Genomic DNA, 19545 nt, shown 5'->3' on the forward strand with positions numbered 1-19545 from the left:
TGTTTTACAATGGTATTTGAAAAATTTACTCTCCCCCTGGCAGTGTAAGCTACCTTAATACTTAAAAGGGTGCAAATATCTCCAGATCGTTTAGTCAATTTTTTTTGTAAAATAATGCAAATAAAGTATGGACATGAAATAAATGTATGAAATGTCAGAATTTCATATATGGAACTGAAAAAAGAAGACATCCGTATTAGCACATCATAAAGAAATGATATTTAGAAAACATGAAACACTGAATGTCAATGATCATTCGTTTATATAGGACTGGCGACATGAACCTCGGTTCAAGCACAGTAATTGCATTTACCTGGTTAATTACGACATCGGTACAATCAGTTTAATGTTAACACAATTATACACGAGTGATGAGAGCGTGCGCCTTATAATTATTACGTACGTCAAATATTTTGCCTCATTTCTCCGGATATCCGTTGACTACAAATATGTGTAATATCTTTGAATTAGTTTTCATACAATATTTTGTTATTTTGTTTTACACATAACGCCAATACTTCAATTGTTGAGAGGTTACTATACTTATATGTAAACTTCCGGAATAAGGCGGAAACGACCAATTCATGTATGGGTCCATTGGAGATGTTCTGTACATACATTGGTGTTTCCATATTGTAGTAATTAATATTCTGCTTTGATTTTGAATATGGTTATGTAATAAGATTACTTTATGATCAAATTATGATTTCATATCAACTTGAATATCTATAAGGCGTGGTGATACACCAAACGTTTTTGTGAATAGGGGACTGTTTCCCTAAAATATCGTTTTTATGAGTAATTTCCGTCATGTTACATGGGCTTGTAAGGATATTTCTATATACACAGGCCGTGAATATGTTTCTCCTTCTGCCATGGTTTGCCATTTTGTTTAAGTCATGTGAGTATGAATGAGTTGTGTGTCAGTGTATTGGATATGGACAAAGTACTAATAATTGAACTAAAGTACTAAAAAGTACGTAAAACCTCATTTGATTTGAAACTCATTGCTTGTCTTGTTGCATTTCAAACGTCCACGTTGAAACCGATTTTTAAAATGTTTTACTTTCTACTTAGCTTTGGAATCTGAAGTGAGACTTCAGGCCAGACATGACTGGATTATGGCGAACCGCAGCTGTGCCGAAAATTTGTCTGGTCAACTTTTGTACATGTCGGATATCATGATGGACACGTCCCTAATGAATATAACCACTCCCACTTCCCAGAATTATTGGTCCAAGAAAATGGCAACCATTACCGATTTCATCCAATATGAAGGTAAAATGTTGATATCAACTTCATTGAAAGGTGCATATATGCAGTAATTTCACACTAAACTAAAATACAACTATCAGGACGTTTGCACATATCAATACATGCATCGATCGAAAGTGTGATTTTTTAATGTTGTTAATTGACAATAAAAAGTAAAATAGCTAACATACAAACGCTGTTTGTTAGAGTAATATTTGACGTGGGGTTTCCAAACTATCTACACAGCAATTATCCTTTCGTTTATGGGTCACTTCATTAGCATTCACAAAAACATTAACATAGAGATTATACACCATGTTGTCCGTTAATAAAGTCAAGTCTTATTTTTCAAAAAGTTTGATTAACAGCATTATCAGGAAATTACTAGAACGTGATTGCACTTATTATCAAATTCTGTTTTAGGTTGCTTTAATTCATCTGAGCTACAATTAGAAGCATACTTACTATCACCATCACAAAGCTCTGTAGCTGCCTGTTTCGACCATTGTTCCAACATATCTCGGATAGCTGTGACGGTTGGTCATTTAATCATATAATTCTACTGTCGTTGGTCTCCTTATATTGTATGCATATTTAGCATGATTAAAACCAGCTCTTGATCCGATTCTTTTTATGTTCATTGTTGTTCTACTAATAAGAAGCGGATCGAGGAGCTAATTGTAATTAGACTGATGCATTTTCAAATTTATCTAAAGCAATTTTAAAATACAAGGAACTCTTATCCAAAATGTTCACTACTCCCTGATATCGATAGTACACGACTAGTAATGGTTTTCCCCGAATTGTTTACAAACATTGCACGTTAGAGTACAATTCCTCTCATGAAAAATGTACTTTATCATACAGTATTTCTGATGAAGCCAACAAGTAGTATCTCGGTCAATGCATAATATACATGTACATGTATATCGTTCAATTTTAACGAATTCGATCAGAATATATGCTATTGCCTTTTGAACGGTAAAAGCAAAACAAAAGCAAAACCATGTAATTTTTAAACTTTTGTCTTCAGCATGTTGAAAATTTCAGAACAGTGATGAAATTATGACATGAATAATTATACAGTAACTGTATGAACGAAGGAATTACGACATTGAAATAAAATGATGTCATTTTGATATCACCGAAGAAAACGAACCTGTAACTTGGCTAACTGAACAAATTGTAGACGAAGGACATGGTGCGTGTTTACTGCTTGTGTGTCGGAGATTTGAAACTTGATCTGAAACGTGAGAACGTCAGCAGCTGTTACTTACCGTGTCCTGATGACGTCATGAATACATGTGGTGGTGTAAACCTAATGTCAGTGTGTAAGTATACAAGTAGCAGGAAGCTTAATCATTAGACAGAAATAAACTTGTGCCAAATTTAACATCTTTTAAAATATGTATGCATCCTTATCTAGAGTAAGTATGAAACGTTGAGTACAGTCACTGACGCAATAAAATGTTTTTATTTCTTCGCTGGAGTGCAGTCAGCTAAATAATTTCTTCCTTTTTCTCTAAACTTCATAACAAAAATGAAGAAAGATCTGACAAATTATAAGTTATAATTTTACAAAATGCAGAAAAAAGAAAAAAAAAACCCCACATTTTTTAACACATGTTTAGCATGTATACCGGTTGCTGTGAAATATCAATATTTCGACTCTCATAAACCAATCATAAATATCTAAAGCCATGTACAAGTCGAACAACAGTGTAGGGATATATTGAAGGATTTTGGGGGATTTATCACTGTTCATTATCTTCACTTGTTTCATTTCCATAGGATGTGTCAAGGCTACATTAATAAATCTTTCTGCAAAACACATACCATAAGTCTTCATAACATTTAACTTCCAACAATCATGATGACTTGCTATTTAATAATAATGATCCATTTTCAAGATTACAGGGAGCAATTGGAGGCACAGAACCCCAGAGAAATGACCGAATGTGTTGCCATAACAATGGATGACAAAGGCATTTCATTCAGTGTAGACGATTGCATGAAACCCCATGATGGATACATTTGTGATCTCTGTACGTAACGAAATATTATAGTAGTTTAAATGGAAATAGTCACATTATTTTCCAGAAATAGAACGTATATTAACCAGGAGCTGTTTTAGATGAGGTAGAGTATAACAGAATATGAATTAGTCCAAATATGATTCTCAACTGATTCGATACACAAGAGCTTTTTCTTCGTATGATCAGTTTTTGAATCGAGGCAATCTACTGACAAAACAGTTGATGTTACAGTGGTTTCAACAGTCTCGTTTAAAGCCAGCATTTCACAACTTCTATGGTCGTTATAACGATCTAGTTTGACAAAACAACATGTCATTGAGTAGAATGTTTTATGGCGTGTTTCATACCAATTGTTAGACTGTTCTTTACACACTTATTTTGACTACGGATTACTCCGTTGACCTGATCGAGATATAGGGCTCACGGTGGATGTGACTGATAGACAGGGGATGCTTACTCCTCCTAGGCACCTGATCCCACCTCTGGTATATCCAGGGATCCGTGTTTGCCCGACTCTTAATTTTGTATTACTTATAGGAGTTATGAGATTGATCACTGTTCGTTATCTTCACCTTTTCATGTAACCAACAACTTTTCATCAGATTTATTTCAAAACATACATCTATTTGGAGGTAATACTTCCCCCAGAGGCCCTCCTCCATTCCTCTTTAGAGGACGTTTACATTTCCTCCAGAGGAACTTTTTCACCTTCCCAGAGGTAACAGGGGATCCTGGGACCAGATACAATGCAAATAATAATATAAAAGAACACATTAAGTTTTCCAGATTATAGGATATTTACAGATTTAAAAAAAAATGTAATTATTCAACAACACTATCTTAGAAATACACTGTACCTTCATGCTGTTTGTAGGGGTGCTACATTCATCCTTATCCATACGTTATGAACGTACGTCACCACCAGGTAGATAAATGAATATAAAAACACAACATGCATGAAACTCAATGTTGCCCAAAGACAATGTAAAATAAAATGCTAAGAGCACACCAGAAAAGTGGCAGATTTAGAGGGCCCCGCCTTTTCGCCACAAATTTATCAGGCATCATTAACATACAGTTGTATATAGATGATAATCCCAGATTTAGCACCCAAGATGGCCGAATATTTTGGCTATTACTCGCCTTTGTCATATTCCCCCGATTCGGAAATCCTGGATCCGCCACTAAGAATGGTGTAGTTCCAGGGGTTTGTGTCTGTCCTACTCTCAACTTTTATTCCTTATAGGATTGATAACGAACAGTCTGTTGGAATTCCCATGGGCACAGATTGTGCTCCTTTATTGATTGACCTGTTTTTATATTCTTACGAGGCAGAAGTTATTCAAAACATCAGCATGAGATGAAAAGAGTTCTTGCTGTGACCTTTAACTCGACATTTAGATAAGTCGACGACGTTTTATGTATTAACAATTATCATTTTTATACATATGCCGATTCGATATATCCAATGAACTTGATTGATTGTATATTGTTTAACGTCCCTCTCGAGACTTTTTCACTCATATGGAGACATTCCAGTGAACTTGAAATACAAAATATCAGTCTTTTACATCTGCTTCATGCTTGGATATTTTATTGAACAAAGATTTCAACGGCAAACTAACCGTTCAACGTTATGACAAACGGGATTATTTCAGTTTTTTCATCATCAACTATCCATATCAATGAAGCAATATTTCATTATCACATGCAAATGGTGTTTATGTCTCTCAATTGATTCGATACGCATTCAGTGCCGCAAGATCTTGTTCTGAGTATGATAATTTTTTTAATCCGCTACTGACTCATTCGATGATGGTACAGGGGTTTTATGTTGGTCATTATCAGCACAACATATGGGTGTGTAGTGCTGTCTGATGTGATTCATACTAATTGATGCCGTTCTTTACGCATTGATTTTGACTACTGATTACTCCGTTTGTCCGATTGATATATGTTAAGTTCAGGGCAGTTGTGACCGGTCAACAAGGGATGCTTATTTCTTCTAGGCACCCGTCCCACTTGTATATCCAAGGGTCCGTGTTTGCCCTACTCTTAATTTTGTATTCTTCATAGGAGTTATGAGATTGATCACTGTTCGTTATCTTCACCTTTACATAATTTTCTTTACCTTTTCCAATTGACGGTTACACCAGATCAAATTAAATGCATAGATATGGTGGCTTTCGGAAATCATGATCATAATGTGTTGAAAATTTAGTTTTAAAAGGTACATGTATCAAAAATAAGTGTTAATTATTCAATTTCACCTACAGTCACAATAGAGAAATGTTTAAATACGATTCATTAGGTAATGCTGAAGAAAATGAATATGTCATATTCTCCAAATTATTACGGATACAATATGTCTTTAACATGTATACACATGTCTTTGAAATTCGAAAGAAAGATCTAGATCGGTAAAAATAATCATGTATAGTCGACATCAAGAAACAATGGTTAGGATATTTTTGTCTGCTTTAACAATTTGGGACATTTTTTATAGCATTAAAATACTAGTATTCCAAACTTTATGAAATTATTTTGACTTTTTGGTTTAATTTATATGTGTCCTCGTAGCCATTTGAATTTTCAGTCACGTGTGGGATGTTTGAAGATCAGGTCTTGAAATTCCCATGGGCACGAATTGCGCTTTTGTATTAGCTGGCCCGTTTTATTTTTTGTTACTCTTGTGGGTCGGATATATCCAATAGCTTCAACATAAGAACAATATCTTGCTGTGACCTTCAACTCGACATTTAGAAACATCGACAACTTTATTCCTGTCCACAATATTCACTTTCATTAATATGTTGATTTGATATATCCCACTGAATTAAAACAAATGGCACCATAAAGTCTTGATATTTGGATATTTTACTGAACATAGACGTTAACGTCAAACTAAAAAACTAACAAACGAGTTGACTTCAGGTTGTTTATCGTCAACTTTCCATATTTAGCAATATTTAATTATCACTTACATGTGGAGTTTATGTATCTCAACTGATTTGAAACATGAGAGCATGTTCTACACGTGGTCAATCTTTATACCGAGGCAGGCTACTAACAAATAAGTGTATATCATATGGGTTTCAACAATGTCATTTATAGTCAGGATTTAGGTCGAATGCTGACTGACGTGTTTCAAACCAGTTGTCAGGTCAGGTTTTTTTAGATACTAATTTTGACTAGGGAATATTGCGTTTACCTAATCAAAACATATGGCCCACGCAAGTGTGATCGGTCGGCACGGAAAGCTTACTCCTCCTTGTTACCTGACCTTTGATGTATCCAGGGGTCCATATTTGCCTGCTCTTTATTTTAGGTTCATTTTGGGATTACGTTAGTTTTTCTTCTCTTTTTCAACTGCATGGCACAATGTACGTAAAAATTGATATACTGTCACATTCCATTCCCATTCTCATCCTCTATTAAGCAAAACAGTACACGTGATGTATTCAACTGTCCATGATATTTGTAAATAATTGATTTTCCAAGGAAAGTCCACTGATATTACAATAAATTTCTTTTCAAGGTTTAGAGAAGTGTTCTTCAGAGGTCTTTCTAGAAAAAGAAAAATTAACATGGCAACAAGCCAAGCAGGCGTGTGAAAATCGAGGAGGCTACCTGGGTAGGTTAGGAACAGAGTACAATAGGACGTTATGGAGCGGCTACAGAAGGTGGTTTCTGGAGGAGAACTGTGAGTGTCAAGTCATTCTTACAGTCTTTTTATTGAATTGGTGTTAATTTAGATTCTCACTTCAGTATATAATCAGCTTTTCTTTTGTATGCCTGCCTCATTGTTTCCTTTTCTGAGCAATGCATGTTTAGTTTAAAATTGGTTAAGAGTTGGTAGGCTATCCGGTACATGGTCAATACATTTTGAATGACTTGTATGTCAATGCCGTTTAGTACTTCATTCTGTACTGCAATTTCTTTAAATTTCTTTTGGAGAGTGCAATTCCTACAACAAAATCTGGCAGTTGATTTAATTTCATTTTGAAGTCTTTTCCTCAGTTTACATAATTCTAACTACACGTAATTACAGACATAATTGTATCGTTTCTTTACAGATTCAATTTTTATGACAATGTGTCTTGCATGCAATTACAAATATGGAGTGTCGAATTGCGCCTACATGCAGTGCTCGACTCTACAACAATCTCTTTGTATCACAGGTAAGTAGTCTATAAGTCATTTATTTTATTGTTCACTCATTAATCGAATTATCAGATTCTAACTTACATTATAAAATTGTCATATTGCAATTTGTGGGCCTTTATTGTGATATGTACGTGAATTAATTAGCCATTTAGTATCAGAACTAACATAATTTATATGTATAACTGGAAAGACAGTCTTAATATACTCCCTGATATACCAAGCCATCCAAAAGACCAAACAAAATTTTTAGATTTGTGTTTAGGTTTAGCTGTATAGTGAGGATTTGTTTTAATATTTTACATTTGGTGGAAAAGTAGACATTCATGAGTTCAAGTCATCAAACTAATTCATCTAACTTTGGATATATTTTCTTGAAGAACCAATACATTCACAAACAGCAAACTGGTTTGATGCAGAGAGCAGCTGCATGACCTCTGGTTCAAGATTGTTAACGAAGGAGGAACTTTCGACGGTTGAAGTGATAGAAAATGTGTTCGTCTCCCAATATTACTGGATGTATGCTGTTGGAGGACACACGCCTTTTGTTAGAAATATTGGTGAAGTGGCAATCCCTAGATCTCGTTATTGTTGTTTTCTTCATTTTCGCAATGAAATTATTATTATTATCATTATTATTATTATTAGTTGTTAAAGAAATTAAGTATGAATTTAGGAAAGAATACAATTTGTGTACTTCTTTTAGAGGATTCAAAATATTTAGTTTAGCGCAGTCAGAGCTGATGCATGTGCAGTATTTGGCATAATCATGATTTAACGCTGCGTCAATTACGATAATGGATAACTAGAGAATTTCATATTTTAGCGCAACCATAAATTAACGCTCTTGCTTCACCACCAAAGCCTCTAAAATTTAATCCCGCTAAAAGTGCAAGGATAAAAATGTACACATCTTGATAATACAACTGTGACATAACCAAGACGTACATGTACCATAGAAAAATAAGTCCAATTCTTGTGCTTGGTATTCATGAACTTGTAATACGAAAATAAGGACCCTTACACTCGTTCTTAGCGACTAAAGTCAGGTGAAATTGTACATATTTTGCGTCAGAATTTCACCTGCTCGCTTTGATGACACACTGGATGTTCTCTTACAGGTTGTGCTGACATTTCCAACAGTTCGTCCATAATGTCATTAAGCAGTGTTCAGAAATCTGTCCTGAAATGTTTGGAATTTTGTAAAGACACGCCTTATTTTGGGCTAACAGTGAGTGCAATTCGATTCATATTATATAGAAATTTATGATTTTTATTTCAGATGATTCGATTCGTACTACATGTATATAGTAATTTATGATTTTTATTTCAAATTATCACAATATTTTCCATATATTTATGCAATGCACTATACTTTAATCTTATGTCATAGTGTAACGTAACTCTAACCTCTAAAAAACCAAAATTACATTATCACCTAAACTTACTTTGCATGCATGAGATTTTCAGTTCATTTGCTTGATAAAACTTTATAAAGTACACAGTATAAAGTTACTAAATTATATCTCACTTTCAGAAAGAAAAAACAAAAGACAAATGTTTTTGTATGGAAGATCTAGATAAAATATCTCCATCATTTACAAATGTCAGTGAATGTGCAGTAGCTTGCAGTGAAGAGAAGAACGACTTATGTGAAGGATTTGAACGACTGATCGTATTTGAAGTTGGTAAATAATTTTCAGCGAACACATTACTTAATTAGCAATAGATTCATTTATGAATTGTCTGTCACCGATTCCATCACTTTGATCGACAGGTTATCAGAATATATCCATATATTACGTACACCTTATAGCGAAATCTTTGTATAGTACAAGAAATTTAAGAAAATATTCCACAGAGCACAATGACGGAAAATCCGCATTCTTCTTCAAATCTTCCATGTGTTTAAGTACATTATCATGAACTGCTGACTGTAGAGTTGGTATGTTGGATTTACATTTTCATACCATGATAAACTGATTTTGAGACGAACCTTGAACACAGAATTTAACTTACTGATATATGGATTTTGTAAGCCTCTCTCTCTCTCTCTCTCTCTCTCTCTCTCTCTCTCTCTCCCCGTAAAAAGTGAAGTAACAATATCTTCTGCAAGTAAAATCAATGTCAAATATTTAAAATGGACACACTTTAGTACATAAACAAGCGTTTCTTTCAATAACAAAAACAACTGAAAGCAACTTATGGTTTAAAACTTTTGATGTCATACACATGTATGATATCATTTACATCTGAACATTTGAATTCTCACCATAATGCAACACAATTGAAATGTTGTTAACTTGACGTTTGTTGTTAACCTGACGGGCACCTGACGTTTGTTGTTAACCTGACGGGCACCTGACGTTTGTTGTTAACCTAACGGACACCTGACGTTTGCTGTTAACCTCACGGGCACCTGACGTTTGAGTCCACACCTCCTTTGATCCATCTAAATGTATATATATATATATATATATATATATATATATATATAATAAAGAAAAATTAGAACGCCGAAAATAACTCAACCGGTTTCATTTTCAATTTTCAAGAGCATATACACGAGGGCTGTTCGATATGTAATGCGTATTGTACCACAGCGCGATAACGTTTTGCATGATTTCGTGGATGATGATACCCTTGAATAGCTCTTTTCAATACCTTTCCAACGGTATAAACACAAGCATTCACCTCCACATAGTTTTAAACTGTTAGTCATTTCAATAGAGCCAGTCGTTGACCACTGTTGTAAAAATGGTTGGGAAACGGGTTGAAAATATTGAAGAAATTAGAGCTTATATAAAGGTTCGTACAAAACTCGGTCATTCGGTAATGAAGATTTTTACTGAATTGGGGGAAGTTTATGGGTCTGATAAGGTATCTTATGAGACAGTTCGTAGGTGGAGAAAGAAATTTCTGACTGACACAGAGTCCGTCAAAGATGTAGCAAAATCTGGCTGACCTGTGACTGTAACAGGCGAGGCAAATGTCTTAAAAGTCAAGGGAATAATTGAAAGTGATGGCAGATACACGATTCGTGATATTGCCAAAGCTGTTGGCATATTGCTATCACGGGTGCAATTCATTTTGAAGCGTATTTTGAAAGTACGAAAGATTTCTGCCAGATGGATACCGCATATATTGACAGATGACCAAAAACGGGTACGAGTACAAACCGCTAAGCAATTGCTCAAAATGTTTTCCAAATTCAATCAAAGACAATTTGCAAACATTGTTACTGGTGACGAAACATGGGTTCACTATTTCGAACCAGTAAGAACAATTGGAAACAAAATATTTCTAACTAAACACGATAGAAGGGCTGTAGTTGCCAAAAGAACCATAAGCATAAAGAAGGTTCTTTATTGCATATTTTTCTCATGTGATGGTATAGCCGTACAAACTCCGGTGCCGAAGGGCAAACGTGTTACAGGTCGGTATTACCGAGATGTTATACTAAAAAAGCTCAAGAAATATTATCACAAACACCATCCTGTGTCAGGATTTGGGAATGTTCGTCTACTTCATGATAATGCTCCATGTTATGAGATTGATCGCTGTTCGTTATCTTCGCCTTTTATACATCTGAGCTTCTGAAGCAATTTTTGAAGTTGGAGAAGGTTACCGTCTTGCCACACCCACCATACTCTCCAGATCTAGCCCATGCGACTTTTTCCTTTTTACAAAACTTAAAAAGTTGTTATCTAGTCGTCGTTACAAGTCCCGACAAGCCCTTGGCTCAGCCATCAGTCAGTGCCTCAGAGGTCTACCTAAATCAGTGTACCGTGACGCATTTCAGAAATGGATTCAGAGATTGAAATTATGTATTTCAAACCGCGGAGAATACTTTGAAGGAATGTAATGTTCATTTCATTATTTAAGTCGAATTCTTTTGAGATATCGTACAAAATACATTACATATCTAGCAGCCCTTATATATATATATATATATATATATATATAAGAGACATTATTTGTCGAAATGCGCATCTGGTGCATCAAAATTGGTACCGTATAAGTTTTACATATATATATATATATATATATATATATATATATATATATATAAAGCACAAACAAACAATTATAACACCCAACCTTACGTTTACCCCTGGGGCGAAAATTTTCAGTACCTAGTTGTGATTATTTAGTGCTTTATATATATATATATATATATATATATATATATATTGAAAATCAGAATGACACATTCCATAAAAAACAATCATTTACTGCTAGCGCTTTCTCCCTGTCTACATGGTTCATCAGGCAGTTCAAATATGTATACAAAAATTGTTTAGTAACGTCTTTGTTATGACGTCAATTAAACGAGTCCTTTATGACGTCATAATAACGTTAACCGGTGGGGTTTGGTAATTGTCTATTTTGTAAAAATATTATGCTAAATTGTAGTTCAATTATTCAAATAATTATTTTCTATTAAGGCTTGGATTGAAAAGTTTAATAAAATAGTCCTCTTTGGCTTTGCGAGTTATTTCATTTTCAGTCCACATTTTAAAGAACGGGAACACTTTAAATTTACCACCCCCGCATTCCGCAAAATGTTCACTACATGGGGTGTTCCGCACACTAGGATCTTTTACTTGTTGTTTGTGAGATTGAAAATAAAACTATGAATTACAAAACAATGTGTCACTATTCGATATTTTCCCAGACAAAAATAGTGTAGCTGGAAACCGGCATGAAACACAAGGCGTAGAGTGTATGTTCCTGAAAAAGATGCAGGATTTTATGGACATGAATGCTGGAGATTGTCTCCTGAAAGCTAGTGGCTACATCTGCGAAATCTGTGAGTTTTTCAATGACAAAGCCATTGTTTTCTGGTTGTAATTTTATGTATGCACACATAACATTCCCAGAAGGATTAGTTTGATTACTAAAATGTGAAATGACTTACCATTCGAAATGCAATGTACCGCGTTCATATTTTTCTTTGATGTCATTATTAAAGGAATGAATGCTGTATCTATTCATTTTAGGTGAATCTGGCAGAAAGAACTGCACACAAGAGGCCTTTCTCGGTATGTTCACCTGGTACGAGGCTAGTGACGACTGTCGGAATAGAGGTGGAAACCTGGGGGACATGAACTTTTATGATTACAGCAGTCTTGTGGATGGTGTCTACTGGTACGGAGGCAGGCGATGGTGGATGGAACAGAATCCTAGAAGTAAAGCATGGATTTCAGAACTTACCGTACTCACAAACACCAATTCAGATCCATTCATATTAGTATATCCCATTTCTCACCGAAAGGTTATTGTAAAGAATGGATAAGTTGACAAGGTATCAGATATGTTCACAGCGCCGTATTCTGAGGAAACCAAAAAAACTACGTCCTTCGTAATATTTTCCAGTTTAATCATATCTTACTTGAATTCCCAAACTCGAAGTTACATATTTATGAAATAAGAAATCATAATAGAACTATTTTCGACCTTGGGGTACTTTTAACGAGATGGGAACTTTAAAGACAAACCATGCATTATATTCTGACATATAACTAGAATCATATTTTGTGGTCGTTGTAATAATCTTATTTGCAATTACAACCAGTTGTCATTAAGTCGACTGCTACCGGACGTGTTTGAAACCAATTGTTATGTTGTTCTTTACCTTTTGACTGCATATTATTCGGTTTACGAGATCAAGATAGAGGGTTCATGGCAGGTGTTGCCGGTCAAAAGGAAATGCTTACTCCTCCTAGGCACCTGATCCTACATCGTGTGATTCCAACACTGGGTTCCGTGTTTGCTCCGGTCTCAATTTTGTATTCTTTAAAGGGTTTATGAGTTTGATTACCATTCATTATATACAACCTTTTCATTGCATTATCGAGCCTCACGTTTCTAATACATAGATAGGCTCGTGCAGTTCATAAACCTCTGTTTTGTGGTATACGTGGACGGAAATTTTGTGACAAACATATACAAATCTCTACATCTCCAACAAAGTTGGTATTATTGATCGTTGGAAGAAAGTTCACCGATAAATAAGGTTGGTCTGAACTCTAACGAAAGACTCATATCGCTTACCTGAGTCACCCTGGCCCTACTGTTAATCAGCTGTTGTGATTTTTCGACTGGGTTTTGTTTTTCTTTAAATTTTTATTCCTATGATTTTTAAAAATATTTATGGCCCCAACTTAGCCCCAAAGAGTTACGACTTAACCGAAGTGGAATTCACACAACATGAGGATGCCTCAATACCAGTAAAACAACATGATTTTGCTGTTCTGGAAAAGGTCTCTGTCACAAATTCGACGATCAGAACATGTAATGAAAGGTCTTACCATAATAGATCTATATATAAAATGTCAAAGCGCTATCTTATGAGTTCAGGAGATATCGAATAGATTAGGTTTTCTTAAAAGCCAAACTAATGTGAAAGTCACAAGGTTGAAATCTTTATGACAAGGCCGTTTTGTCATAAAGAATACACATATGAAATAGGAGAGCCCAATCACTCACCATTATGTTATGAGCAAGGCTAAAATTTCAGACAGACAACGAAGACAAAAGTACTATACCCCAACTTTAATCGCAGGGGAATAAAAAAGAAACCTTGAATCCACACAATATGGGATCTTTGCATTTTTGCAATATATCACTCAGTGTGGTTCAGCTGCTCTTGAAAAGATATTGTTTGAATTAATTTCCTGCATACTTCCATATAATATTTTGATCTGATTGTGACCCCCACCTCACTCCTGGAGCTCCTGAATTACACAAAGTTGAATTTGAACTACCTGCAGATACTTAATATGACTTATCATGGTCCTGTTGTTGTTGGGATGACGATTTTTAAAGTTGTTTCCCTGTAAATTTTCATGTAAACATTTGATTCCTTAATGTGGCCTCAACCTACCCCCAGGGGTCATGATTAGAATAAACTAGAATATACCCTACCTAGAGATGCTTGTATAGCATTATGACTGATCATGACGGTTGTTCTTGCCAAGAACGTTTTCCTTTTATATTCACATGTGAAACTTAGATTCCCTTTTGTTGACCAACCCCACTTCCGGGGCGACAATTCGAGCAAATCTGAATTTGAACTACTTGGAAATGCGTGTATACTAATATGACTAATCATGTCCATGTTCTTGAAAACATATTTTAAGATTTTTCCTTCATACTCGCATGTAAAACTATTGTGGCCCCACCCTACCCTCGGGGCCATGATTTGAACAAATTTGAATCTACTCGATGGCACGAAGCTTTCATATAAATTTTAACTTTACTAGTCCAATGGTTCTAAAAGAGAAGATTTTAAAGATTTCCCTATAGATATTCACTAGTGTGTCTCCACACCACCCTGTGAGGAAGTTTTTGTATGAATATCAACTTTTTGGCCTGGTGGTTCTTGAGAAGAAGATTTATGAAGATTTTCTCCATATATCCCCAATGTAAAACTTTGATTCCCTATTGTGGTCTCACCCTGCGTCAGGGAACCATGCGTTGATTGAACGTAAATACTCATATGCACTATGTAAGAAAGCTTTCATGCATTTTTCAACTTTTCTGGCCCAGTGGTTGTTTAAAAGAAGAATTTTGAATAACCCCACCCTATTTTGCCTTTTCTTAATTATCTCCCCTTAAAAGGGACATGACCCTTCATTTGAACCAACTTGCACACACACACACACACACCCCACCACCACCACCACCACCACCATACCCAGGGATGATTTGTATAAAGGTTGATTGAAATCGATCCAGTGGTTCTAGAGAACTCAGAAAAGCTCACCTGAGCCTTTGGTCCAGGTGAGCTCTACACCTTAACTTACCTCAACTCCATGGGTCATTGATACTTCATGGATGCTAAGTGGGAATTCCTTTTTGGTTTGTCTATTTGTACGTATGTTAGAGGGATTTCCCACATACTAGGTGTAAAATTTGTCTGGCAGTACGCAATGAGATATGGAGAGGGTCAATCGGGGGACTGGGTAGAATTGCGGGTCTCTAACTATTCCTGTGGTAAGGTGTGCCAATAAACATTGTATGCTAGTGTGAAGACTCAATGTTTGAACCTGACGCAATAACAAATATACGTTAATTATTGTTGAAGTGTTTTTCCATCAGCCTTTCAGAATTGTATACTTTTATAATTCTTTTCGCTGATCAGAAGCCAATCCAGTCGGAACAGATAGCTGTCAAAGATGTAGAATTTATAATGGTGGTCTGGACTGCGAGTACAAACCTTGTAAAGAAAACTTACCTTGGGTGTGTTTAAAAGGTAATAGACGTTGTTTTACAATGTTTAAGCTGTAAATTATTTATATCGTGGTCCTTCTAAATTTTGAAAACAAAGAAAAACGATTGTATCATTATAGAAAGTACAACTAATCCTAGCCCTCACAGTGAGGCAGCAACTACGGAAGCCTTGACAACAATGAAGTACAACACAAGATCTCACAGAAATGGAACAATAGTGATAGCTCCCACACAGAACACAGATCAAGGAAGAGCTCCTACAAAGAATACAGACAAAGGAAAAGCCAAATCTCAGCTTGAGGATGACGATATGAACGCTAACATCATTGCAGTCGTTGTTGCTTTGTTGATTATATGTGGGGTGGTGGTCATGCTAATTGTCACAAAAGTGTAAGACGGATTCACTGCTTCATAGTTTACGTGCATTCAGATATTTTAAAGAAAGATATCACCTAGAGGGGTATATATACAATTAGTGCTTAGATCTAAAAGAATTTTGTGAACCTTGTATATAATGTTTATCAACTATCCAATCAGGATATTCGTGTCAAACGAATAGGTAATTCATTAATTAGATGTTAAAGGCAAACTAACAACTCAACTTTATGACAAACGGGATGGCATCAGCTTCTCCATTGTTAAGTTCCCATAGTTATGTAGCAATATTCCATTATCACCTGTATGTGGTGTTTGTCTTTCAACCAATTCAATACGCAAGAGCTTGTTCTGCTTATAATTAGAGTTTGAATTGAGGAAGGTTACTGACATACAAGTTGATGTTACAGGGTTTTCAACACTTTCGTTTAAAGTCAGCATTTCACAAAACTATGGTCGTTATAACAATCTAGTTTGCGAATACAAACCTGTCATGAGCTCAAATGCTGTCTGACGTGTTTCATACCAATTGTTAGGCCGTTTACGTGATCAAAATATTGGGCCCCCCAGCGGGTTTGACCGGTCAACAGAGTATGCTTACTCCTCCTAGGGACCTGAATCTACCTCTTGTATATCCAGGAGTCCGTTTTAGCCCTACTCTTCATTTTGTACTCCTTATAGGAGTTATGAGATAAAGTGCTGTTAGTTTTCTTCACCTTTTCATGTTAATCATAGTCATAATGCAGTGTATTTAATTTTTGCCCGTCATTGGCCTTGTAACGAATTCAAGATTGATATTTCCTATGAACTTGGATGTATTTGAAAATTCTTTATAACACATTGTTGCCGGTAGGTGACGGTTTACATTCTGTCATATTCAGATAATTCTTACAAATTTTCTCAATGTGTAGTCAACACGTTGTAATAAAACGACTTCGTATTTTTCAGAAGAAAAAGTGAAAAGGTGACATCAGATGTTACAGACCTGATAGACACAAGAAACGGACCAACAAAATTTACCGTTTTGTCGGAATCCACCAGCAGGACTTCATCCTTTCACCATGCGACCGTGGAGAGACAGCGGAGCTTCTCTAATCCCAACTTCATGGATCATGACATAGACATTCTGGCCAAAACTTTAGATCATGAAACTAATCAAGACATTGACAGTGATCAACATCATGATGAGGTCCAAGATAACTAGCATAAGGAATCCATTAGCTCTCTCTCTCTCTCTCTCTCTCTCTCTCAACAAATCTACGATTTTTATAGATCACAAACAAATGATTGAGTTAAGACTTAAGCCAGATGATAGCGCATCATACCATTCTTCGGGTTAAGCGATTACTCATCTCCACCGTAAAACTGTAGAATTATTGTAAGGGTGAAACGCAAAATAAAATTGAGTCAAATCACCCAAGAGGACACGAAATCTTGGGTCCAGGACAACGCCCTAATGGAAGCGCAGGGACAGGAATAAGGAGGTTCTCTGGTCAGATGTTCCCAGTTTACTGTGATTTGATAAAATTATGTGACCTGTAGGAGAACTAAGGGAAGAAGACACCAACACCTCCGATACTTTTGAGTTTCAGCACACTTTGCATGTTGAAGATGGGGGGGGGGGGGGGGGGGGCTTTTAGCCTTTCCAAAGATTTGCTGCAGTCAATTTTCGGAGATTCAGATTAGGAAATCTGTAGCACATACTGCTTCTGCATAGTTCAGCTGTAAACAACACAAAATAGAACTGTGAACTTCAAATGACGTTATATTGACTACGTTCACTGGTAACAGTAATTTGTTTATTCTAATTTGTATGTATATGTGTTAAGATAACGATGATTAAGATATGGAATTCTGTCTCTCTTTCTCTCTCTCAAAGGTAGGAATCCGTCACCCTCTTCCCTGACTGTAAACGTCGTGTGTTTGATAATACTATAAATATATTTTTAGATAAAAACTTTTTTTTTTATTATTCTTCACTTTGACGGACCTGTTATATAAATAATATAGAAATGGGGCCCAGGTTACTTCTGATGAGTCCCTCCTTTAAGATTATCACAATACCGGAAAGACATAGGGCTCACGTCTGGTGTGACCCGTCGACAGGAGATGCTTACTCCTTACTAGGCACCCGATCCCACTTCTGTTATGTCCAGGGGGCTCACTCTTTATTTAGTATTCCTTATAGGCGTTATAATATTGATCACTGTTCGTTGAAAATTCACCTTTTAAAAAAATTCCATCATAAATGGACTCATATTTAAAAGAAAAACTAATGACACTTTTTAACTTGGTTGAAAATATGAAAATCAGACAGTAAAGAAAAGAATTACTTTCAAGTCCTATTATTGATTTTAAAATTTGATGATTGTAAAGTTTAGTGGTATTTGAAGGGAGTTTTAAACAGAAAGAATGGCTATTCATAAAATTATCAAAACTAGTTTCCCCACTAAAAATGAAATACAAACTATTTTTGTAAGATTAATTTCACTTCCTTGTGAACTTTTCTAGCCTTGGGGTCTCTTCTTCACAAAATAATTCTATGAATTATGCTGTTTGTATGTCAAATTGTAACGTGTGTATTTGTGTGTGGCATTTCATGGTTTATTTCACCATGCAATAGTCCTTGAACTTTGTATATATAATAAATCAGTAAATAAAATCCTCTCAGTTCAGGTATTCCTTAAAATGCTGAAGACGTAAACTTGACACAGGAAACCACTCATAATCGTATCTACGTATTCTTGAATTTTTTTCTTTCACGTTGACCTGGGAATTCATTCATCAAATGTCATCCATATGAAGCAATGCTCGTCTTTGTTAACTTGAGGACGATGGTTTTGGGAGCAGTTTCCGCTCCAGCAGTGTCCATTTTACTACAACAGGTGTTTTCTTGTGTCTCTGACGATGAATACCTCGTGTGGTTTTTTTTAATGATTTACAGTTAATATGTACAAGACTAACAATTGTAGGACAAGAATGTAAATTCTTTGTTCATTTAAAAAACATCCACTTGGGGAAAATATTTTTGGCTTGTATTATCATGGAGGGAAAAGTTATGAGTTCTTAATATTCTCTTGGCAGTTCCTTCTTGTAAACAAACTATTCTCCAAACTCGTCTTTTTTTTATGACAGAAACGGAAATATTAATGACGTGAGTATGTACACTACACTATTATTGTTGACGTTGACAACAGTTTCCAGTTTACCTTAAGCAACCTATCCTTGAATTCACGATATCATACACAGATTGCTACTGAAGGGACAAGAAAAGCAACGGACAAACGAATTGAAGGGAAGAAAATATATGAAATTTACATAGATTTTAAAGTTTACCGTCCAGAACACACTTTATAATGTTATTTTGTGGACCTGGTTTGGCCAGTCCATGTCACCACTACAGATTTTTTCTATACTATACACATCCAAAAATATAACAACACCTATTAACTTTATTTTTAGCATAATGAGTATAATG

At 35.4% G+C, this 19545-nt stretch overlaps 1 protein-coding gene across 2 annotated transcripts; it reads left to right on the forward strand.

Annotated features, from left to right (window-relative positions):
- Positions 1-551: 551 nt before the first annotated feature.
- LOC125647799 (uncharacterized) lies at positions 552-18729 on the forward strand. Of its 2 annotated transcripts, none has more exons than XM_056140449.1 (15): positions 552-901; positions 1078-1278; positions 1678-1790; positions 2444-2585; positions 3165-3299; positions 6829-6993; positions 7367-7471; positions 7835-8014; positions 8576-8685; positions 8992-9142; positions 12133-12267; positions 12458-12646; positions 15604-15714; positions 15812-16082; positions 17016-18729. In XM_056140449.1, the coding sequence occupies exons 1-15, from the start codon at positions 811-813 to the stop codon at positions 17269-17271; spliced, it is 2355 nt and encodes a 784-aa protein (XP_055996424.1). In that variant the 5' UTR covers positions 552-810; the 3' UTR covers positions 17272-18729. The 2 variants fall into 2 exon arrangements, with proteins under 2 accessions (XP_055996424.1, XP_048730573.1); XM_048874616.2 differs by having other exon boundaries at positions 587-976.
- The last annotated feature ends 816 nt before the right edge of the window (positions 18730-19545 follow it).

The sequence above is a fragment of the Ostrea edulis genome, chromosome 6 (genome assembly GCF_947568905.1).
Source record: "Ostrea edulis chromosome 6, xbOstEdul1.1, whole genome shotgun sequence".
In the NCBI taxonomy this organism is placed as follows: Eukaryota; Metazoa; Mollusca; class Bivalvia; order Ostreida; family Ostreidae; genus Ostrea; species Ostrea edulis.

Coding starts and splice junctions, on each gene's coding strand:
- LOC125647799 (XM_056140449.1), top strand. CDS start 811: ATGTTACATGGGCTTGTAAGGATATTTCTATATACACAGGCCGTGAAT. Junction 3,300..6,828: donor TGGATACATTTGTGATCTCT/GTACGTAACGAA, acceptor TTTCTTTTCAAG/GTTTAGAGAAGTGTTCTTCA. Junction 9,143..12,132: donor ACTGATCGTATTTGAAGTTG/GTAAATAATTTT, acceptor ATATTTTCCCAG/ACAAAAATAGTGTAGCTGGA.